The sequence below is a fragment of the Drosophila montana genome, unplaced genomic scaffold (genome assembly GCF_035044405.1).
Source record: "Drosophila montana isolate Dmon_TW-CO22-7 unplaced genomic scaffold, ASM3504440v1 contig_3846_1, whole genome shotgun sequence".
In the NCBI taxonomy this organism is placed as follows: domain Eukaryota; kingdom Metazoa; phylum Arthropoda; class Insecta; order Diptera; family Drosophilidae; genus Drosophila; species Drosophila montana.
The window spans coordinates 404,912-430,433 of NW_026998718.1; the positions used below are offsets into that span (position 1 = coordinate 404,912).

Genomic DNA, 25,522 nt, shown 5'->3' on the forward strand with positions numbered 1-25,522 from the left:
TTTTCAATTTTAAATAGATTTATTTCTCATATTTTTGAAAAACTTAAAATTTGTTCAGAATTTGCTAAAATATTCACAAAAATACTCAAAATTGAACACTTTTATAAATATGGTGCAGGTTCAGGCTCGTCTGAATCGATTGAATCGATTTCAGGTGCGCTTCATTCAAATATTATCTGAAATTTCCGAATTGAACTGAATCTGAACGCTAGGTGGCGCTGCTCCGCTCATTTACTTGTGTTTATTATTAGACTAAACCATTTTCAATTGAACATTTGCAGTTGAACAGTCCCGAGGAGGCTTTAAATCGTGCAGATTCCATACTAGTGGATCCCAAACTGGATCATCGCGTGTCGGTTACCGCGCTGGACGAGGAGGTAGGTAGCAAGGCGAACTAGATATACTGAGAGCTTGCCTATTAATAGACAAGTCCCATTCAGATTGACGAATTCATCGAACAGAATATACAAATCAATTCGAATAAGGAAATACGACGCGAGTATCTAAATGCCTGGACACTGAAATTCATCGACAAGAGCCAGGAGCAGAAATTCTGTCAGCTGCGCGAGGATATGTTCCGGTGCGTATATACATATATATATATACATATACATATATGTATATATATATATTTAAGTACATGTGGCAGTTGCCATCCAATCTCTGCCTGTTGGCCTGTTAATTAATGAACTGTTGCTAATTGATTTCTGCCTTCTGCTTGGCCCCACTGCGTCCTGCCACAGCTCCAACATGTTGTGTGTATTTGTCATTTGGATATTTATGGTGCTCTGCCAGGTCATCATTATACCACGCTGCACCACCGTCATCACATGCCTGGCCGTGGGCACTGTGGTGCTCACCTTCTGCTGTGTCCTGGTAATGGCCGAGGAGTTTCCAGGTAAGTCACCAGCACAAACACACAGCAATAACTGGCCTGGCTCACGTTTGCCATCTGATCCCTGGTTAGGCCTGCCGAGCTGCCTGAAAATCAACTCCGCCAAGCTGGTCCATCAGCGCCGGCGCCGCACGCTCTTCATTTGCGGAGTCATCGTCTCCATGTGCTTGCTCAGCGCAATCGGTTTGGTGCTCTGCCCATCCTCCAGCTACAATGGCACCAATGACTTTCAGTTCGCGAGCAGCTCCAACGTGTCGGTCGCCGCCCTAGACATGGACTCGACCGTCTCCATCTCGCAAACGATACAGCACAACTTCACGATACGCACCCCAGCCATTGGCGGTACCTCGGCCATAGCCCTGGTGTCCTTGGTCAATGAGAGCTTCATCAATGCGTCCGATGAGCTAGTTCGTCATACGCTGGCCAATGCGCTGACCTTTTCCAATCTGAGCACACCGCTGGAGTCCTTTGAGCAGTCGCATCGACCTTACGCATTGACCAGAAATAGCAGGAGCTCGTTCGGGTCCAGCCTGGACGACAACTTGGGCTGCGTGCATCGCGAGTATATTGTCTTCACCTGGGTGCTGTGCCTCGTCTCCTTGGCCACAGCCCTGAAGCTCTACTACCTGATTAAGGCCATCATGGCCCTGGGCATGGTCGCATTCTACACCACGCTAATCTTCATCCGGTTCAGCACCGAAGAGAGCTTCAGCCTGGTCAACCTGAGGAAGAACGGCATGCCCCTGGGCGTCCAAATGCTGATACTGCTCATCACCTTCCTAATCATGGTCTGCTACCATGCTAGACTGGTGGAGGTAAGCCCTTGTCGTTCCCATCAGATCGAAGCAGCTCCCTCTAATGCCTTTGGTCGTACGCAGGTCACCTCGCGGCTGGATTTCATTTGGAAGGAGCAAGCGGAGCGAGAACTAACCAACATGAAATCGAATCGGGCGCTTAATGACACATTAATTAAGGTACAGTCCCATTTACCTAAGCCCCTCCCTTACCCACTCGCATGATTGCTCATTAATTAAACGCCTGATTTGGAATGCCTCACAGAACATTCTGCCGGACCACGTGGCCGCCTATTATCTATCGGACGAGCACACGGACGAGCTCTATTCCAAAATGCACAATCTGTGCGGCGTTATGTTCGCCTCGATACCCAACTTCCAGGACTTTTACTCGGAGGACATTGACAATGGCAAGGCGTGTATTCGCATCCTAAATGAGATTATCTGTAAGTTGATTGATTTAATAGTCTCACTTCGAGCCGCATGGCTAATGATGCTTGCTGTCTGCCCCCAGGCGACTTTGATGAATTGCTGGAGGAGCCGCGCTTTGCATCCGTTGAGAAAATAAAAACTGTGGGTGCCACCTATATGGCTGCCGCTGGACTCAATCACGAGCATTTGCGCGTCCGCGGCGAGACGTCTGAGGATAGCGTCTGTGACCTGGTGGAGTTTGCATTTGCAATGAAGAAAAAGCTGGAGGAGATCAACGGGGATGCGTTCAACAACTTCCAGCTGCGCGTCGGCATCTGCAGTGGACCTCTTGTCAGCGGCGTGATTGGCGCTCGCAAGCCTGTCTACGATATATGGGGCAACACGGTGAACGTGGCCTCGCGCATGGACTCCACCGGCGAGAACTGGCGGGTCCAAGTGCCGGACAATACGGCGGAGTTGCTCTGCTCACGCGGCTATACGTGTGTGGTAAGCTCTAAAGGCTTCAATCGAATAGAGAGGCAGAGTCTTAAGCTCTTTCGTTATGCAGAAACGTGGCGAGGTCAATGTGAAGGGCAAGGGCATGATGACCACCTTTTATGTGCATCCAAAGGGCATTTCCGACAGCCAGCTAATCTCACCAGTGCGTCAGCCGGCGGGCATACCACTCGCCCAGACGCCCAATCTACAGCGCCAGACCTCCCACCACGGCTCCTTCAGTGCCGTCGTCTTTGGCATGATGCAGGCCACCAAGCGGAGCACCGCGATACCAGGCACACGTGAGCACCTCCAGCTGATTGATATCGCAATATGCTTTTATCTACTTTCAACTTTATCTACCTCCTTGCAGCCACCGGCACGCCCTCGCCGCAAATTCGCCGTGGACACCGGGGAAGCACCTTCAGCTCCGTGCGTCTCTCGCAGAAGTCGACCACGGTCAATCCCGTGCGGCGGAATACAACACGCGTGCGGGCACGTTCCTATCGCCAGAAGAAGGTAAATGTGCGAAGCATCGGTTATGCTCCATCTCACCAATAGATATCTCTATCCCTGCAGAGTTCCTCCAACAATTCGATTGTCACACAAGCCAGCTCCACGTACATGCCCTCGTTTCGGCGCATCGATCAGATCGAGACAACCATATCCAAGAGTCACAACGATGCTTTATAGCCTACCACGCGCACCAATTGGGTCTAAGTCCCTGGGCAACACACCTGTCGGCCCTCGGCTTATGGATCGTCCATGTTCGCGTGCATGGGACAAGTCAGTTGCCAAAAATAATTGTAGAATTTATTTTTAGAAGGATTTTAGCAGTGCTTCAAATGAATACCCTAGCTAAAGGAACTGGATTCCTAATAGATCAAACATTCATTGATTTGTTGTCTAGAAAAGTCGGCAGAAATCCATTTTTGTATTATATGTAGGTATTCGATAATTGTATTGCATCATCTCAGCACAGTTCTAGTCGTTTCATAAGCATATATATATATACAAAAGGAAAATATATATACATAATGAGATACCATCATTTTTCAACTAAGCAAAAGAAATGTAGAGTTCCAGAATCAACGATCTTTTCGAATAATGCGTAGGTAACTCCACAGTTTTCCAAAAATATGATCTATTACAATAACAGTTTGCCAATAACTTATTCATTTTATGGTAGTTTTGATTAAGATGTGCATTAATTAAATAAATTTCAATTTATCTTAATTCCTATAGCTTATTCGAAAACATTTTCAACAATGATAAGTCCATACTGAACAAATTTTGAAATTGCTGTACAAATATCTTCACCTTATTTCATTAGATCAAAGTTTGTAAATACATCAATTTAAAATATATCTTTAAAAAATCCACATTTTTAGTGATTTTATGTGTAATACGCCAATAAATTTATAGATAAGCGATCCAAAGCACAAAATTGAACAAACAAAAAAAAAAAAACAATTTAAAATAGTTTGCAGCCCACGGCGAACAAACGATATAACCAAAAATTGATGTATGCACCATATTGTAATTAAATAAAAGTTACCGAAATAAATGTGATAAATTAAACAAGTCAAAGCCGGGAAAATGGCATTTTTTAACAAATTACCGGAAGCCAAACAAATGACCAAAAACAGCAACACTTAAATCGACAAAAGAGAAATATATTAAATATAAAGAAACGTTGGAGTGCTCGATGGTTAGATACCCTGGACCCAGCTAAGAGCTGACCTCAAAAGAACTCCAACTTTCTTCTGGTTGAGTAAACTATTCAAGATCGCTTATGCCGTCTCTTTGGCTCTTTAAATATCCAAAATTTGCTCAAACTTCCTGATCCGATGATCGATATATATCGCAGAAGCCTCTTTCTGGCTGTTACATGCCTTTTCACAAAACCATTGTACTCATAGCCCATGAGTACAGGGTATAAAAAGAAACCCGAAAATAAATGCGGCTACAATAACAAAAAAAAACTACCACATAACTCTATTTTTATCACAGATGCAGACGAATGCACCTTGGACGGATGGAGGGAGAAGGCAGACGTGGGCAAGTGGACAGCTGGAGCCAGATCACTTGACGAGCAGACGGTCCGACTTCCCACGTTGGTTACGTTTCGTTAAGCGAAATGATGAAAATGCAAATGACATTCGGACGCACGCAACTAGCACAAGCAACAAAAGTACACGACTTGGAAATACCCTACCTTTAAATTTTACACACTTTCAGCTGAGTTTTCAATCTGCTGTAGGATAGAATACTAGTAGAAGAGCAATCGAAAATTTGGTAAGGTGCAATGTAAAAATCCATTCATCATTTTTTATATATGCTAACTTCACTAATTCTGCAATTATATAGGCTGCAAATCGAATTTAAATCAAAAAAACGTTAAGCCGGAATTTCGATATTTTATTTAACATAAACCACACCTGGAAGAACCAGTTTAACGAACCGAACCTTGAACATGAACCGAACCACCAAGAACTTTTGTTCAGTTTTCAGCCTTATTAATTGCATAAGTTATATACATACATATATACTTTTCACTTTAGGTTAGTCAAAGGTGCCGAGAAAGAAAAAACGTATGCACGACACATACGGAAATAGCAGCAACAACAATGCAGACGAATGCGATGCAACAACCACTTGTGCACTTCCACTTATTGGCGGCGCCGGCAACGCCTAATGTGAATGTGTGCGGTTGCTGATAAGACGCCACTGTTGTTGTTTTAGTTGTTGCTATTGTAGCTGTTATGTGTATGTGTGTGTGTTTGTGTTTCGAACTTCGAAGAGCAGCAGCCAATGCAGGCAAACAAAAAAAAAAACATGAATGAATGCGTGTAAATTTAAATTTCACTGCGACGTCGTTTGTGCATTTGGACGTATGTAGATTGCCGGTCTCTTGGCCCCTGAACCGTAACGCCCACCTAAAAAAAATACCCTACTTGTAGAAACATACGGTATATGGACATGTCAGAAATAATCTTGTGAAAATGTGGCTAAAAGAGATTCTCATGTAACCTCTGATGACGGCACTAAAAGTGTTTCTTATACATTAATATGTATGCAAATGGAATTTAAAACATAAATGTTTGAATGTTTCACTACTTACATACATATATACATAATTCATACAAATTCACAGTTTTTAAGTAGCTCACCGCCTGTAGCGCACTCGGTACAACAAAAACGCCCGAAACTTTCCCGGAACTCACTTTGCTTCCGCTTGGCGCTAAAGCAACATGTGTGCACCAGTCCCAGTTTGTGTGTGTGTGCTTATGTGTGTAAATGTTGTATGCGTGTTTGCCGGCGCATCCCCTGTTGATCAGCTTCAATTTCATTCATAAAATGTTTAGCTGGTATGAAGTATGTAAAAAATCTTTGAGGTGGTTGCACAATCGGTCTAGCTAAATAATATATGTATATAGCATAACACACATATTTCATGCCTTTTACGATATTTTTATATTTTTACCACAAATAAGCCGTTTATTTTTGTTTGATTTAAGCGTTTTGCGCCATTATTCAGCTGTTCGATAAATACTGTACATCCAGTGTTGGTAAACGTGTTCGATTATTTTGCTCATGCTTCTCTGCATATGTGGTTGAAAATCTTAGCAACAAATTCCAATTTTCTTTTTGAAAAGCAAAAACAGTCACTCTTTTTAAAGGCACGGATTATTAATGACCCATCTACAATAACCCTTAAATTAAAATAATTCGGTACATGGCAAGGTAACAATGCTGAGTCAATTGTATTAACAGCATACTATGCTGTGAGCATTCTCTCTCTCTCTGCTCTCTTGTTGAATCGTCTTGCTCTTCTTCTTTCGTGTGCCTGCCATTCGTCGTCTCTCATTATCGTTTCATTTCTCGTTGCGGACGGTCGTGCGTCGCTGCGCGCGGGAGTAATTTTGTTGCATTTTACTACTCTCTTCCACAAGTCGTAATCGGAATATTATTTAGCTCATTGCATTTTGAACATCTACTTGTAGTTGTTGTCGGCTTAATACAATATTGAATAGAAACTTACAAGTGATGTGTCGGTATGCAAGTATTTAATACATAAAAAGTGCTTAAATCAACAATAAAGTGATGTTAAAAGCATTTATATACAAAAATCAGCATAAAAAATCTCATACAAAACGCATACGTTGTATTTTGTCGGTTGCGGTAGAACGAAATCGAGTTAATTTCATTTACAATTCTTATCTAAATGCAACACTGTGAACCAACACCAACATAATGCTGTTAAAAAAGAAGCGATATATGTGTGAAGAGCAGGACGACGCTATTGACATCGTTGCTGTTGTCGAGGCAAGCAACAACAGAAACACCAACGCGAACAACAACAGCAGCAGTAGTTATGGATCCAACATGGCTGAAACACGCGAAGTCCGAATTGAAGAGCAATTAAAAGTGAAAATTGGTATGTAAACCTGTGCAAATCAATGAAAACACAAAACCAACTACTAAATGAAACCCGTCTGCGCACCAACTAACAATAATTTCTACGCGAACGTTAGTTTTTCTATGTGAAAAGTGTATTGGAATGCGAGCGCGTCGCCAAGAGGCGCCCAAGCAAACGTGAAACAGAAATCAAATCAAAACGTTTTTGAAAGAAAAGCGTGCAGCGAACAAAATAATAATCTAGTGATTATAGAAATTAGCAAAATGCGATAAAACGACGTTTAACATTAACAAAATACAGTAATAAATGCTACTTTTTGGCTGAAAATGCATTATTGTGTATGAGTGTGAGGCAACAGCGTGCGGTGCTGTTTTCGCGCTTGCTGTAGCCGCATCGTGCCATCTCGCTCTTGCGACAGTCGCGCGTGTGTTTTCGATGCAGCAAGAAACAAACCAACATTTAACATTGTTGTTGTTGCTGCTGGCAAAGCCAACACGAAGCTAGTTCCGCTGGCTGTTTTGTCGACCAGCCGACACCGTTGCCGTTGTGTTGCCTGGCTGAATGTTACGGCATCGCCCCCGCTGCCGCATGCAGTTGCCCCTTTTTGTGAATGAATTTCGCTTGTGTTTGTGTGTGAGTGACGACGCTTCAGCTACAGCGCATGTGCCAACACACTTACAGAGAAGCACACGCATACATACACATACATGTGCACATTGAGCGATGTGTGGGTTTTTTCATGAATGGAATTCGAATTCGGTGTACTTTTCTCTGTCGCTGCCGCCTACCATACACACATACATGCATACATATGCCATCTCACCAACACAAACGCAAATTAGATGTTTTATGAATGATTATCAAGAGCAGCTGAATTGCGATGTACGATGCTGATAACCTCGATTTTTCCGTTTTTATTGCACGTCCTACTGTCGATAACAACAAAGTTTCTTCACATCGATTAATGTGTGCGCCAATATCAAAAAAAGGTCAACGTCGCCGCATGCTCATGAATGGGCACCCCTCGCACCTATACCTGACGTTCTTTCTCTCTCTCTCTTTCTCCCTCCCTCATATTAGTTTTGGTCCCTGTCTACTCATAACTGTAACCAACAAAGCATCTGCGACTAGAGAGGCGACAGATTCTCGAGCTTTTGTTGCGGTTATTTTGTGTACTTGACTGGTTTTACATTTCCTGTATCGCCTTTTTTGTCGCTCTTGGTTTCTTCGTCGTGTGAGAAGAGAATTATGAAAGCAACAAAAAAAAAAAACAACCACAGCCAAATCGTGTGTCACAAGCAACTTCACGAAAAGGGTTACTTCTATTAATGTGTGAGTGTGTGTGATGGCCTCATTTGCCTGCCGTCGTCGTCCGATCGCATTTCACACCTGCGCGGGCCCCAACGCTCTGCAAATAAACATATCTTGATACACATTTGGTTTTTTACCTCTTTTCCATATTACCTATACCCCAGCACTGATGGGGGCTCTACCCAGGGCCTGCTTCGCGTTTTCATTTTCCGCCCAAACAAATTCAATCTTTGCGTCGTCGTTCTGTCTCCCCTTTGCCCTTGGGCTCATAAATTATATGCAAAGCTGCTGCAGCAGCAACAACAACAACAACATTGTAGCAGCTTTTGATTTCCGTTTCCCATCACATGAATTTCCTTTCTTTCGTGTGTGTGCGGTTTCGGTTTGGGTTCTTTGCCATAAAACTTTTGCTTTTTTCTTTTGCTCTGCTCCCCTTTCGCAAGTCGCAAATCGTTGTTGTTGCTGCTCTTTTTGCACGCTTCAATTGTTTTCGCATGCGCTTGCGTCTTTGTCGGCTGGAACATCTTGCTTTCTGTCCTCCCAGCCGCTTCCTTTTTTATGCGGCACAAACTCAGCTGTCTGTTATCCCGCATTTGTTATTATGCTTCCTCGGCAGCTTTTGTGCCGTTTCTTTTATACTTTTTGCATATTTAAGAGGTGGTGGTTCACATTTTTGATGAGGTCTTTGAGTTTTACCGTTGATGTATGACAGAAATATAACTAAAATAGTAGAACAACAATTTTATAAACTAGATGCCACTTTTCTGATTATGTCACGCATTAAAGGATCTAATTCGAATTTTGTATAGAAAACATTGTTGTCTTAGTATATATATTTTGATCAAACTTACCTGTTGTGTTGCCCACATTCTAAAGCATCTTCCATTTATTGACTCATTATTATTGCAGGGTATTTATTTTTTGAGTTAAATGAATAACAAATTAGAAAATTATAAGAAATTAAAAATTCATCCTCATATAAATAGAATTCTACATCATAGGGGAAATGCACAGTCATGTCATGACAAATAAGTTCTTCTTAAAACCTTAGCATATTTACCTATTGCATGCGCAAGCTTGACGTTCCTTTCATTCCTCTATCCATTCCATTCTTCGGTTTTTGCAGTGTGCCCGTTTGTCTGGGTCTGTCTGTGCATATTTTTCTCAAGTTTCATATTTCCACTTCATTATGCTTTGCATGCTTAATAATAATACTTCCACTTCGTGCTCAGTTTCAATTACACAAAGTTTCGCTTTTGTTGTTGGAGCTTTCCATTTTGTTGGCTGTTGCGATTTCTACACACCAACAGCACTGACCGAAATTGGCGTAATACTTTTCCACTTAATTAAAATGTTTAGCGCATAACCTAAATTTCGTTTTCCATGCGAGCGAAAACCCCCCGCCGATGTCCCCGCCAAACCCACAAATTGGAACCTTTGGGGCCCCGCCCATGAATAGTTACCCGCATCGAGAAATAGTTGCAACTTGTCGCCTGTAGAGGGCGTACTCCATTCCCCCTGTGACTCATAACTGACTCATCGAATGGATGCTAGCGCCGACCCAGACGCAAGACTCAAGACAAGCTATGCAATTTATGCTGAAATATTGATGACAATTTACATGACGCGACACCCGGCCGACAACTCAGTTTGTGGTGTTTCTGGTGCTGGTGGTGGTGGAAAGGGTTGCGAGTGGGTTGACATGGGCCACACACGCACTCGATTCCGCTGAACTTGAAAACTCTAACAAGTAGCTGACAGTTGTTCTATGTGCTTGTAACAGGCATAAATGAGCACACATTGCTCTGCGCGTGTGTTTGTGTGTGTGTGTGTACAACAAGAAATAGTTTTGCCTAAAAAGGCAATTAATTAAAAGCCGGTTGCTGTTGGGGCCTGGCCAACAAATCCCAAACTGGTTGCCAACCACTGAGGACTGTCCGAATGCCTGGGACTATTCTAGTCTTTTTTTTCTGATCTGTGTTGATCTTCGCTGCTTTGTTGACAATTAGTCTGCCTTGTCGTTTGTCGTGTTCCTTTTGTCTTTGTCGGTTGCTTTATTTACTTTTTTTTTTTAAATAATTTTTCTAATACATATTTTTCTTTATAAGCCACGTTTGCTTGTTACTTGGCTAAAGAACAATTAAAATGACATCGTTTCCTTTGAAGAGCTCTTCTTTGTGCTAAGTCGCTTTTAAAATGCGATCTTAGAGTTATCTGGAGGTTTATTTATTGTATCTAACTTGCTCCTAAAGCATTAAATAAAGTTTACCCTTGATGTGAATTGTCTTTTTATGTAAAACTGTGTGTCCTGACTGTCCAATTGGCTAACATGCAGCATCGTTTAATGCAGTTCCTTAATGGGAAGCACAGAAATTCATTTAGAGAAATCCACCCGCAACTGTGGAAAATTGGTGGAAAACGGATGCATTAAACTTTGTTGTTTCTTCTTTCCGGTCGGGTTCCATCTCATTCGCAAAGTTCTTGTTGAAAATTCATTTGCGACGTGTTCCACACTATTCGTAAAAAGCTTTGTCCGGGCATAGCCGGGTAATACGCGCTAGCTTAAAATGGTTTAAATATCAACTAGAATCAGCAATAATTAATTGCAATTCTTCACTACGTGCACACTGCGTCAAGGCATTTAAATTGGGCATTTGCTTTAGGTTAACTTTATTTTAAAGGAAGGTAAACGTTAGCTAAGCTTTTGGAATTGTTCATTAGAGGTCTGCATTGCTGTGGTTGTTGTTGTTGTTGTTGTACTTGTGCTTGTACTTCCAAAGAACAACAACTGCATGTAATTAGCGCGTTACTAAAATACTTTTTATTCAGGTCGCCTTGAAGTGGCCTCACAAACGCCGTGCTATGGACTTTTGTGGCAATGTTGTTTAACTTGTTGCTGCTGTCGCTGATGCTGCGGCAGTTGGCTGCTGCGTTGATTAACTGCAACAGTTGACACCGTCATCGACTTGATCATCATCGTCATCATCGAGATGAGTTTGCAACTGGCGACAGCGCTCGGATGATTAACATTTCTCTTATACTTTCTTGCCCAACAACAATGATAATCATGCAGAGGGTACACAGAGAGTTTGCCCCCCTGCCGGACATTGTCTTTTATGACTTAACGCTTGACCTCGCCTCGCGTCACTTTGATGTGTTGACTTTGCTTGGGGTCAGCCGTGGGTTGATTGTCTTTCAGCTCCCCGCTGCACCTTACTCAACAAGGCTTTGAACTTCACGCTGTGCTGGCACTTCTTTGGGGGGTTTACCCCCGACATTAAAAAACAGAAGTTAACTCGTGTAATTTGTAATAAAAACTCTCAAGTTTTTCCTTTATTACGTTTTGAGAACATAACATAAATAATTGTTATGCAATTATTTATGCTTGCTTGAGTTGAGTGTCGTTTTTTTGAGTGTGTAGAATGAAAACCCGAATGGTAACCCGTGTCGGAAATGTCAAGGGTTTATCAAATCTTTAGTTGGGGACACACAATAATTTTCATTGCTTATAATGGGTGTGTGATTAGTTGTTTTCGGTTGAAAAGTTACACAAATATGCCCCGTTCCATGTAATGAGTAAACTTAAAAGTAAGTTAAAATCGTAATGTTTGTGGATACTTCTATTTAAAATTGTATGCTGCTTTTTGTAACTCTCAGTTATATAAGATATATAAGCGAGCCTCTATGAAAGCCGTAAGCCCACACACAGCAATTGTTGTTGGCTTGAGCGCTTGTCGAAATGTGTTGTGGGCGTTTTTACACAGAAGTTTATTTGTAATTATATTTAATATACAAACTTGGCGACAAAGCAGCTTTTTGTCGTTGTTATTGTTAATTTAGAGGTTTGCCAAAGTTAACAGGCGTCTATTTTTGGTCACATCCAGAGACCTCGTCGCGCTGCTTTAGATGCGAGTCGTGTGTCGTTGTCGTCGTTGTCGTCGTCGTCAAGTTGGTGACAAAGTCAGTGACTTGACTGATTGCCAGCCATGGTTAATTGAAGGTTAATGGCGCCAAAAATGAGCATCGCACTACTTGGCATGCCACATGAGACCTGTCATAATAATACATTTATAATTAGTTGCACTGAAAACTCGAAGAAAAACAGCACGCACATCACAAAAATACAGAAAGCTGTAGCTGTATCTGTATCTGCTGCTGTATTAATAAAGCACAGCTGAAGTACTTGAATATAAAACCAACCGCAACCACAAGATACAACTGGCAACCGGCAGTGACAAGGCAGAAAAGCGGTTACTCATTGCCATATATTCATTATTGAGGCCCAGACATGAAATTGATAACCAAAACAAGAATGATATAGGGAATAAGAAAAGATAAGAAATTCTATCAGCCCCAACACACACACACACACCTCTAAAAGAGCAAGTATCCACAGATGATATTCTAAAATAATAATGAAATATATATCTATGCTATCAAGAGTGCTTTACTTGAGCCGAACAGGCAGCATATATTAGAACTGGAAATACAATTTAAAAATATGTAAATGAAGTTAAGGGTTCTTATGATCTGGCAATGAATGTGTAACGCATCGATGGAGACATTTCCTATAAAGTGTGTCTGTTTCTGTGCAAACTGTTCTTCCAGTTATATGACTAATGTCATGATTTTCATTTCATAGATCCATCCCTTTCTTGCAGGCTGTACGTAGCTTAAAAGTTTAAATATTACGATGTTGTATGAACAAGTTTACTTCGTTTCTGTTATACAATAGGTCTGAACTAAAGTATTTCCAGAAATACCCACCTAAGGTAATAAGAATGTTGTTTCTTCTAAGCATGAGCGTGTTAACAGCCTTAAAATTACATCTTACGAGCTTCTTATATTAGTAGTTAAAAAAGGTTGAGATATTTTTGTTGGGGTTAAATTCTGCGAAGCGTTGGCCGCTTTCTTCTACAAACCCTTAAAGTCAGCCTAGGATGGATAGAGAGGGTTGCCAGATAGCTGGCAGTAAGATCCCCTGTCAAGGTCTGGTTGCAAACGTAGCAAGCGAAACAAAGTGCCTGATAAAAGCAAAGCCAAAGCGGCCATCAACGAACGATCGATTCGATGACGCTAATGAAAAGCTATAAACACGCGAGCAGAAGCCAAACAACAGACAAACAGGCAGTCAGGCAGCCGAGAAGATGAGCATGTGGATGAGAAACGTAATCAGACCGGAAATCGATCGGCACGTACAGCGGCAACAGGCAGAGGCGCAACAGATGGGAAAGACGAAGACGCAGACGCAGACATGGAGGAGAGTGTGGCCGGGAAGAGTCAGGCGGGAATGTTTTTCTGTAAATGATTAAAATGTGGCGCATTTCTTCAATACTTGCGAGTGCATCAAATGAAAATGGCATTGCATTTGGTAAACTGGATTGCTCGCTAACTAACCAGTTACTTCCTTTGGGCCCAATTATATTGGAGTGGGAACCCTTTTTATATGCTTCAATTTGACCAAAAGGAAGTGGTTAACGGAAAAAGGAAGTTGTTCACAGCCCAGGGAAATGAATGCAGCTGAAGTGTGCAATGATATTGTAAATGAGTTGCAAAGAATTAACAAGAAGCTGGCAACACACACACACACACACACTCGCACACACTTAGATACATACCTTCATACCTTCATCTATCTGTACATGTGCTGCTCTGAGGGCGTACACCTTTGGCTCAAATCTGCATAAAGTGCAAGTAATCTTTGCTCGACAGGAAGCTGACGTTTAGACAAACGGCCAGAGACCCAGACATCATCATCATCATCACCACGTCGATGGCGATGTCGACGTCTTTGGTCTGTCTGTAAATCTCTCATCCGCTGACGCGGCAGCGCGAACAAAATATATATATATATATATATATATATATATATATATTTACATACACACATATATACAGTGCGAGAGAATTTATCTCTATTTCCGTTTCTTTTGCATAAAAGTTTCGCTGCCTTTTTTCTTTTGCATACCCTTGCAAAGGGTATTACAACCTTTTTATCTAAACTATTATACGATTTTATACCTTTATTTTGCTCCAATTGCCGAGCTGTTAAAGTCACGTTGAGAATTAGACACTTGGGTTGTCTAAACGATTTGACAGCAATTTTTACTGGATGCTCCATACTCGCTGCTTAAATTTAATTAATAAATTGTCATTTGGCTACATTATTATATACGGCCAATAACATCCGTGAAAGACTCCCTCCCTAATAATCTTTTCAATATTGAACTACTAGACCATATAGTTTGAATAAGCTAATGAATACAATAATTGAATCGGTCGAATGATAAGTTTTTGTTTGACAAACCTTTGAATGCCTCAATATGTATCTTATATATGATCAGAATCTTATCAATATCGGACTACTTTATCCTCTTTACTCTACTATTCTTTTGACATATTTTTTAAACACCTTTCATATGAGAAATCCAAGCGTTGCAAGGGTATTTAATCTTCGGCATACCAGAGATAGCTGTTCTTTCCTGTTTTTCTTGGTTTTTAGAATTTCGTAGACTGCGCCTCCTCCGCATACTTCGAAGCACAGATCCCCCCTCACATTGACTCATTTTTCTTTTGCCGCGAGTATTTCTCTTTTTTTCGTCAGTGCTCTTGAAGTAATCGCCTCATTAATTCGCGGGCGTTTCATGCTGCACTGAATCAATTTGCATATTGTGCAAAAAAAAAAAAAGAAAAGAAAAACAGAAAATGGAAAACACACGGGCGGGCGGACAGGCAAGCAGGAAAATCACAGAAGAGATGTTGGCGGCATAAGAATGAAATCTACTTGCAAAGTCTTTAAATTTAATTTTCCTTTGCCATTTCGGGGACCTGGAAATTGAAAGCATTTAATGAGTCTGTTGAAACACGAGGCCTAAATGGCGGGCGGGCCTTTTTTACATTTATCCAAACACATCTATCTATAGACACACTTTATTCTCTTGCGGCACGAATCGTGTCGTAATTTTCTTTGCCTGCCTGAATGACATTGACGGGCACACTCCATGGGCAAATGTCAAAGTTGTTTTTTTTTTTTCGGTTTTAGGGGGGGTTCACTGTGCACTGATTTGATGTGTGGCTGGCCTTAGAAGTTGCCACATGGTACACGCATAAGGGCAGCTATTATTAGATCCCCATCAACGGAACAAGTTGAGGAAAAGCTAAAAGAGATATCGCCCTAATCATATAAGCTGATTGAAATTAAAATACTAGACATTAACTTGAGCACTTTTTGAGTCTTGTTATCAATACGCAATTTCACTTTCAATTATCTCTTTAATTTTCGAATTTATTGGGCAATTCAGGAGTTACATTTGCTTAAGTGGGAGAAGACGAACACAAAGTATATCTATACATATTATTATATGCATACGAATGGGTATCAAAAACATGAAAGAACAAATTTAGACATATTGGAAGGGGCCTTATTCAAAAACTATGTCCCACCAATTTCTCATATAGTTTTGCTCATAAGTTCAAATTTAGCTGGAATATTTCGAGATGTGTATTAAATAATTTTATTTTTGGCCGCTCAGCTATATTATATAGTGATTCGATCCGACACACCTAGGCAAAGTCTCGAGGCATTAGGTTCAAGCAATAGAGATAGAGAACGTTACTTGGAAAAATAATATTAATATCAAGAAGAATTGTCTAATCTGAGTTATGCATATACATACTTCCCACTAGCGTATTTCTCCTCGAAATGCAAAGACTTCCGCTTGACTATAAAAATATCCCAAACCCTCAATTCATAGAATAAAATGATTCCATTGAACGATTGATTTCGCAATTCAATTGCGGAATTGCTATAGATTCTTTAGAAATCGTTATCTGCTTAACGTGATGCCACGTGCAACAAATAGACGTACCCTGCTGTGCCCCAAATAATTAGGAATAAAACCCAAATGGAATATGTCATGTGGTATAAATGAAAGCAAAAGGAAAAGACAAAAATATCTCTCGCATAAATGAGTTTAGTATAAATAAAGCGTCACAGAATATACGAGCATATGAAATTCGGCAATTTATTTGACTGGCGGCGGGGACTGTGGAATTCCCTCAACCAACAAAAACAGTTGCGAAAAAAAATGTGAAAAAGACAGCGGCGGCCGCGCGCGATGCCAATTCATGAATCATGAATGAATGAAATTGACTGTCTGTCGTGTAGCGCTACGCGGTCAGGAGAGCAAGCCAGAGAGAGAAAGAGAGTGAAGGTGAGAGAGGGATAGCAAGCGAGCGAGCGAGCGACATGAATAGTACAGGAGCAGGGGTAAGCGGGGAGTTAAGAGAGCAAAGCACTTTTGATTTTTGTCATTTGATTTGTATTTTATTTCGTTTCATTTTGTTGTTGCTGCCTTCGTTTCTGTTTTTGCATATAAAATGTGCCTCTTGTTTTTCTTGTAGTTTTTACGTAGCCGCTTCCATTCATAAAAAGAAGCACGGAATGCGATGACGAAAACAACAACAACAACAACGTTGTCGGCTTCGTCGTCTTTTGTTATCAATCGTATTTGTTGGTTTTTTTATTTTTATTATTTTTCTTACGACAACAAAGTGAGAGCAGGCGACAGCAGCAAAGCGAGTCGAGCGTAAAAGCAGCGTTATTTATTCACTAATACACAAGCACAAACAGCAGGCAAATATATATGTATGTATGTGTGTACATGTGTAACCCAATTGATTGCCATGCCAAAGACACGCGCACACATTACAGTAGTTTACCTAGCCCAAGCCAAGCAGCTGTGTCAATAGGAAGGCCGAAAAGCCACCTTCTCCGCTCGCTATTAAAAAGCCAGAAGAGGCGCACAACACAATATTTTTGCGCATTTGCCTTTGCATGCCTACATGAGGCCTGGCACGCACACACATGCACAAATGAATACGCATTATATTTCCGCTCGACTGCCGCTGCCTGCTGCTAATTTTGAATGCCCTGTTCGCAAAGTAAAAAAGAAGAGTATATTGGATTAATGCAGACTGGCCTCTAAAATTGAGCTACGAAAAAAAAAAAAAAAAAAATGATATTAAGTAAATGAATAGTTTACAAGTCTGTTCCTTGAGTTTAGCCTTGCAAACACTAACGTCAAATCTAGTCTTTTCGACTAATATGTATAATGTAAGAACAGAGTATTCTGCAGTTGAGTGCATAGTTCTTACTTGTTTTTCATTGAGTACACGTTGCTGACTCCCCGCTGGTCATTGCCTGATTAACTTGCTTTATCAAGGCAACAACAGCCGCGTACTGTTATTATTAACTTTTAACACTCGAAACAGGGACACGCCGTCTAGTCAAGCGCCGGCCATTGTTGTTGCTGTTGCTGCTGCTGCTGCTTTTGCCACCAGGTGGGGCTGCGCATCGATAATGCAATTTATCGGCGCACAGGAAGTCACGTTGGTGTCGGTCTGCCCTTTGGCGGCATCAAAGTAAGCCGACAAAACGCTGAAATATGATTTGTTGAATAAATAAATTTAAGCACATAGTTCGTTAAGTGTATGCACAAGTACATCTAAGAGCGAATCAGATTTGTAATTTCTGCAGGTGTCACGTTTATCAAGGTCAAGTTATCGATTGACAACTTATCGATAACCAATTTTTAAAAACTTTTTTATGGCGATAGCTGCATAGGAAGTAGAGTAGAAGTTTATTCGGTGCACGGTTCGAACCAACTCGCTGGTTCAAGTTATTTGTGTCCTTGCTTTACATAAATTTAAATATGATCTTACTTACGTGCCTCTAATTAATTACTTCTGTTTTATTTTTGTAGGTGAAGCAAAGAACTTGAGCAGTCGGAATGCAGCCAACACAAGCTGCAGCACGCAGGGCACACGAGATGTGTACTGCACCATTGCCTTGGATCAGGAGGAGATATGCCGGACGCCCATCAGTGAACGCACCCTGTCGCCGTTTTTTGGCGAGGAATATCAGTTTAAAATACCGCGTCGCTTTCGCTATCTGTCCGTCTATGTGTGGGATCGGGATATGAAGCAGGACAAGCCAATTGGCAAAATAGCGATCAAACGCGAGGAGCTGCACAAATACAACCACAAGGATCATTGGTTCTCGCTGCGGCCCGTTGACTCCGACTCTGAGGTGCAGGGCATGGTGCACATCCAGGTGGCCTTCGAGGAGGTGCCACAGCTGCTAACAGAAAGCATCGAGCTTGTCCAGCACACGCTGCAGCATCATCCACATCATCAGCGGGCCCATCTGAATGACTACAAGGAGAACAACGAATTGAGCAACATCCAGCGGACCGCTGCAGCTGCTGCCAGTGGCAACACGGCGGGCATGACACTTAAGAATCGCGCGGCAGGTCTGTTTGGACATGTGCATCACCAGCAGCAACAACAGCAGCAGGCGCAACTGGCCGCATCCTCCACGGATCAGCTGGCCAATTGGAAGAATGTGCATGCCCGCAATGTGCGCGTGGCGATTCGTGTGCCCGCCTGTGTGGATCTGGCCAAGAAGCAGGGCACCTGCGATCCGTTTGTCATCTGCACGGCCTATTACAGCAACAAACAGGTGATCACGAAACGCACCAAGCAGCGCAAAAAGACCGTCGATCCCGAGTTCGATGAGGTCATGTACTTCGATCTCTCCATTGACTCGGAGGCGGGCAGCACGGGCACCACAAATAGCAACAAATCCGCTGCGTCGCTTGAATCGTCAGCGAATAAAGCATATGCGATTTATCCGCTGGGCGGCGCTGATCTCTGTGAGATTGCCGTGACGCTGTGGCACGATGCACACGGAGCCATGGCGGACAAGGTGTTCCTGGGCGAGGTGCGTCTACCCATGCTAAACAAGCAGCAACAGCAGGCAGTACAGCCAGCTGCCTGGTATTACCTGCAACCGCGCACCACAGCCCATAGTTGCCGCTCGTTGAATGCGACGCCCCGCTCCTGCGCCACGCCACCTGGCACGCGACTCAGCGTGGACTCGACAATTGGATCGTTGCGTCTGAATCTTAACTACACGGCAGATCATGTATTCCCGCTTGCCACCTATGATGATTTGCTGAATTTACTCCTGGAGTCGGTGGATCAGCGGCCCATCACCTTATCCTCTGTTTACATCCTGGGCGAACTGGTGTCGGGAAAAACGGAGGTGGCCCAGCCTCTGGTACGTCTCTTTACGCACACGGAACGTATTGCGCCAATTATCAAGGCGCTGGCTGATCACGAGATCTCCAATCTGACGGATCCCACGACCATATTCCGTGGCAACACCCTCGTCTCCAAGATGATGGATGAGGCCATGCGGCTGTCGGGTCTACACTATCTGCACCAGACGCTACGTCCGGTACTTTCGCAAATTGTCGCCGAGAAGAAGCCCTGCGAAATTGATCCCAGCAAGGTGAAGGATCGATCGGCCGTCGACACAAATCTGCACAATCTCAAGGATTATGTGGAGCGCGTTTTCGAGGCTATCACCAAGAGTGCGGAGCGCTGTCCCAAGGTCCTCTGCCAGATCTTTCACGATCTACGCGAGTGCGCGGGCAAACACTTTCCGCGTAATCGTGAGGTGCGCTACTCGGTGGTCTCTGGTTTCATATTCCTCCGATTCTTTGCGCCCGCCATACTGGGTCCCAAGCTCTTTGACCTGACCACGGAGCGACTGGTAAGCAGAGTTATATCCCAAACAATATAATCCATTAACGTTTATATCTTTCTCCATTTGCAGGATGCCCAAACGAATCGTACGCTGACGCTAATCTCTAAAACGATACAATCGTTGGGCAACTTGGTCAGTTCGCGGTCCTCGCAGCAGCCCTGCAAGGAGGAGTACACCGGCGAGTTGTACAAGAAGTTCTGCACGGAGAAGCACGTGGATGCAGTTAAGCACTTTCTCGAGGTCATCTCCACGCCGAATGCCTGTGAGACGCCCAGCAAGCAGCTGCAGGCGCTGCCGCGGTTGCCACTAGAACCAGTATTACTAAAGGAGGGGTAAGTTGTGTTCTTTGAATTGCGTCAGATCTATAAGTTGGTTTGGAAAACGATTGATAACGGTTGATTAAAATCGATAATAAAATAACTTCCTTTCGATAGTTTTCCATACTTGCCATCTCGCTCTCCCAAATTTTGTATACACTACATTTGGTTGATTACGCTTTATTTTATTCTAATACCAAAACTTTCTTTGTCTTTCTCTTCTTTTACGCGCGTGCTGCTTTAAAAAAAATAAAAAATAAATCAAATAAAACAACAACAACCCATATCATCACATCACGCCCAACAAACTCCCATCACACATCCACAACATACACACGCACACTCGCACACGCACACGCATCTAAATCATTTGCACATACAAAAATAATACTAACGTCTAGCGAGGGGTAAGAGAAAATTTGCTTTTAATTTTGGAACTCTTTTATAGTTAGTTTGTTTTGTTGTTTGTTTGTTACTTTTGAATTGCAAACAATATTAAAACATTAAATGCATAACATTTGCTCATTTGTTTTCGTTCTCTTTCTTTCTTTGCTATGTGTGTCTCTCCCCCCGCTCTCTCTCTGTCTCTCCCCCTAACTGGGCGCACAGCATGATGACCAAATATCCGACATGCCGCAAACGATTTGGACGCCAATTTAAGCAACGTTACTTTCGCCTGACAACGCACTCGCTAAGCTATGCCAAGTCGAAGGGCAAACAACCCATCTGTGATATACCGCTTGAGGAAATCGGAAGCGTCGAGCAATTGAAAGACAAAAGCTTCAAAATGCAAAACTGCTTCAAGGTAAGTTGCAACCAAAGATCACAATCTATCGATAAGTCTGGTAATGGTTTGGTGTGGTTGTTTAGTAAGTGGAACAGCATACCAAGCATTTAAGATGTAAGCAGAACAGACACGCTTCGTTTCAAATAGAAAAAAAAATGGAGGGAAACACTCATACATAAACAGGCACAAGGTACATGCATATACATACATGTCAGATTAACAGAAAGATTCGTAAATACTTTGTTTGCCTTGCAAGAATATGCTCGGCTTAGTGACATCTCTGCACACCGCTAATATACCCATTCAAGCGCACATCTTAAATGCCAATACATTATACCGGAAATTCACAAGTTTAAAAATGCATTTTCATTAATAAATTAGGCGCAGGCAGCCCACACACTTCGTTCCATTCCACATGCAAACGAATTGAGTGCATGTGTGTGTGTGTGTGTGCGTGTGTGCATCTGCTCGGTTGTTACATGTATGACAAATGTACCAAAACTGGTACTTTTCAATGGTACGCTGGACCTTATTGCGGCAAAAGGGAAATTTGTTCCTCTTTTTCGAAATGAAAGTTTTTTACAAATAGCTTTTATAATATTTTTGTTGATGTTAAATACCATGTTTAGCAATTATCTTAGATTTTTTGTGATTAATGTTTTCCAAATCATTTTCAACGAATTTTCTTTTAGTTTTTCATAGAAAATATTTCAATTGGCAATTGTTTTTTATTTCGGCATTGTATTTGAGTATCAATATCTAAACTGCGTCGCAATGGATAACGCGATTTAGCTTTGACTGTTGCTTAGCCACGTTAAGTGGAAAGAAAATTAGCTGTAATTGCAAAAGGGCAGCATAAACTTTCACTTATGATTTGTATTTCCATCTAGACGCGTTGCGTCTATGCAAACGACAAGATTGCAATTAAAAATAATTAACATTATTATGAATATGAGTTGGCAACGCTGTCCCTGCTACTGGTAACTGTAGTTTCCAACTACCAACCATTGTTATTCTGCTTCATTTCTGTTTTGCGACGACAAAAAGGGAAATTTCAAAACTTTTAAAGAAGTCGCGCGTCAAAGCAAAGAATTCGGTTACGTTGGAGGCACGCGTGGGATTTTTGCTCGTGTGAATCGTCATTTGCGGCGGTTTCACTGTGGAGCGCGCGATTGTCGAGCAAATGTTTATTTTATAGGTTGAAAGTGAAAAGAACGCAAATAATTTACACGGCTTTTTGTATTCCGTTCGCAGATCGTGCACAAAGACCGCCCGCTTATTGTACAAACGACGAACTGCGTTGAGGAGCGCGAATGGTTCGACCTACTGCATAAGATCTGCCTAATGAACTCCATCCGGATGCAATACTTTCATCCTTCAGCGTTTATCAGCGGCTTCTACAGCTGCTGCGGCCGCTCCGATGAGAATGCGCCCGGCTGCAAAAATGTCTCCGCCAAGGAAATGGACTACTTTCAAATGGATTTGGTAACCGCCCTCGATCCGGCGCTTGATCTGCAGCGCATACACACGCTCATCATGTCCAATATGAATCTGCTGGACGCGCTGCTCGACCCTCTCGCCTACCATCAGCACCTGCCCCTGCCCCTGCCACAGCACCAACAACAACAGCAGCAAAACAATCCGCTGGTGCCGCTGGCCAGCGCCCTGCAGCAACAATCGCCACAGGCATTTGTCGAGTTCAAGAAAACCATTGAGAAGCTGCGGGACAAGGCCTATGCCATCGACCGGGATCATCGCGACTACAAGCAGGACATAACGCGACAGCTCAAATACGGCAGTCGGCAGGCCCCGATCGGGGATGACAACTACTGGCACATGATGCGCGCCGCCGGCCAATTGAACTTGCAGCATCATCACCAACAGCAGCAGCAGCAGCAACAACAACAGTTGCAGCCCGTGCTGCCACCAATGCAACATGTGCGCGCTCTGCCGGCAACCACCAACAGCAGCAACATGAATGTGAACGCCTACTTTATGCACAATTTGCAGCACCAGAATCAGCGACTGCAGCTGCAGCAGCAGCAGCATCAACAACACCAGCAGCAGCAGCAGCCGCACCAGCAGCAACAGCAGCAATATCAGCAGCAGCTGCGCAACCAGCGACACAATAATAACAATAACAACAACAATAACAATAGCTGCAGCAACGCATCATCGTCCAGCCCATCGTCGACAGCATCAAGTGTTGTGGCAGCTCCACCCAGCAGCGCCACAAACCCCGCCGCAGCTGTGGCAGCAACAGCCGCCGTGCTGCCGAAGCCGGCGCCGCCGATTTATTAGCGTTCAAGACTATGCGTATTTGCCATACCCAGAGCGATCGTTCTGACTCGGTGAATGCGCATAACTGTTCTACTACTGCCCCCCAAACACAGACACACACAAACACACTCCCACTCACTCACTTCCCCGAACTTACACACTCACACACACACACACACACAAGTACTTCGAAACACTTCCAACAGCAACAGATGCGTGAAGCGTGTGCTAATTTTAAACAACTTTTTTTTTGTACGATTTAAAATGTGTAGAGCTAAGATCTTTTAATTAACTATTTTTATACACATTTATACGGGGTAACCAAGAAGCGAAATCTAAATGTTTAAGCCTATTTATTGTTCTTTTGTATTTAAACGACACACAAATTTTCTACTTTTATTTTGTGAACCCTAAATACCCATACAAAGAAAAACTGATAACTATGTAAGCTGCTAAAATCTTAAAAACAAAACTCCAAAATTGCTAAGAATTTTTAAAAGCTAGCCTCGTAAGTTGTATTAAGCTCTATAATATCTATTAATATATCTAGATATACATATATATGTGTATATATATACGTATATATATATATGAGTAGTAGTGAAATAAACCTTTGTATATAGCTAAAAGTATGCTTAAGTCTAAACATACTTAAAATCTATACTATACATATATTATATATTTATATATATATATATATTATATGATTATATATATATATATACATATGTATAATACATAAACCAGTTATGCTAGGCGTAGACAAATTGCAACTATCTAAAGTAAATTAGATATTTAAGATTGGTCTAGGCGATACACACACACACACACACACACACACACACAAGCAAAGTGTGAGTGCTACTGTTATATACAAAAGCAACACACTTATACGCTAGCATATGTACATTTACATATATATACACACACACACACGCATACACATATAGTTATATATTTAACTGTCATACAGCTACACGTATACTTACATATATGTATTTAAAGCTCTGGCACACAAACAAACAAACAAACAAAACAAAAACCAAGCGTTGTTAAGAACAAATTTACTTCCATTTTACATACATACATAAATATTTATTGAATGCATTTAATTTCTCATGTTAAATTTAATACGACACAAATGAAAAACAAAAAGTAAATTGTTAATGCAAAATTATGTTTGTTAGCTTATTAACTTACTTCCACCGATTTGTTTCCAAAGCTCTTCCAATATTGCATAATCGTTATATTTAATAATACATACAATACACACATACCAACTTACATATTTTTTGTCAATTGCCATATTTAGTTTTGTTTTTTTTATATACTTCATTGCATAAATGTCTTCCTCTTTAAAAACTTTTCGTTTTGTTTATGCATTCCAATTTCTTTGTGCATTTCTCTGTTCTAATATTGCAAAATGTGCATCTACACGTAAAAAAAAACATACATTGCACCTAAACAAAATTAAATCCAGAAAACATTTTTTTGTTGCTAAGAAATTCATTTAATTTTAGTATAATTTTATTAATTATATGTAGATTAAGTTGTTGGTACAAAGAATCGAAAAGCATATTTTTTAGCGACAAAATAAACTTATCGCCAATGATTTTTGTTTTGTATTTATTATTTTATCTAGCTGCTATTGATATACTTTCAATTGTTTTTACCTCATTCTCGTGCTTTAGGCAATTTTTGGCATCCAGTTGTGATATCTTATACGAAAAAGAAAACAAAATTATATAGATTAGACTCTCTTTAAGTGTGTGTTGGTTGATTGATGCGTATATTTGCAATACATTTATTGTACGTTAAAGCTGTTAAGTATTTATATATATTCGCATTGTGACAATTAACAGAGAAGCAATTTACAATTTTATTTCGAGAACTACAAAACAAGCGTACTCGCATTAATTAATATATATACACATATTTTCTATTATGTTTGAAAATTCAATTTCACTCGATCACAATCCCAAGGATACAAAATAAACGGAAACAAATGAATCCCTAACTTATAAGCCTGAAAGACAAATACTGACAAGTGTTGTGGTTGGTTTCAATGCCATGGAACAGACAAAAAAGGAAAACTTCCCTATTTTTTGTAAACAAACCTTTTGAAACTAACTTTTACGTATAAATAAATATTTCCATATAGATATCATTTGTGCTTTTTATAACGATAGTTTTTC

At 41.5% G+C, this 25,522-nt stretch overlaps 2 protein-coding genes across 2 annotated transcripts in view; both read left to right on the forward strand.

Annotated features, from left to right (window-relative positions):
• Positions 1-4,117, forward strand: part of Adcy8 (adenylyl cyclase 78C) — a 40,807-nt gene extending 36,690 nt beyond the window's left edge. Inside the window, 10 exon segments of the mRNA XM_064696369.1 lie at positions 282-377; positions 441-580; positions 744-898; positions 968-1,710; positions 1,774-1,869; positions 1,955-2,135; positions 2,204-2,607; positions 2,669-2,897; positions 2,969-3,114; positions 3,175-4,117. Of these exon segments, the coding sequence (XP_064552439.1) occupies positions 282-377; positions 441-580; positions 744-898; positions 968-1,710; positions 1,774-1,869; positions 1,955-2,135; positions 2,204-2,607; positions 2,669-2,897; positions 2,969-3,114; positions 3,175-3,315 (2,331 nt within the window). The 3' untranslated portion in view covers positions 3,316-4,117.
• A 2,352-nt stretch (positions 4,118-6,469) lies between these two features.
• RasGAP1 (Ras GTPase activating protein 1) lies at positions 6,470-25,489 on the forward strand. Its single transcript, XM_064696230.1, has 5 exons — positions 6,470-7,036; positions 18,094-19,949; positions 20,013-20,275; positions 20,870-21,065; positions 22,302-25,489. Exons 1-5 carry the CDS (start codon positions 6,853-6,855, stop codon positions 23,346-23,348), a joined length of 3,546 nt encoding a protein of 1,181 aa, XP_064552300.1. The 5' UTR covers positions 6,470-6,852; the 3' UTR covers positions 23,349-25,489.
• Positions 25,490-25,522: the final 33 nt, after the last annotated feature.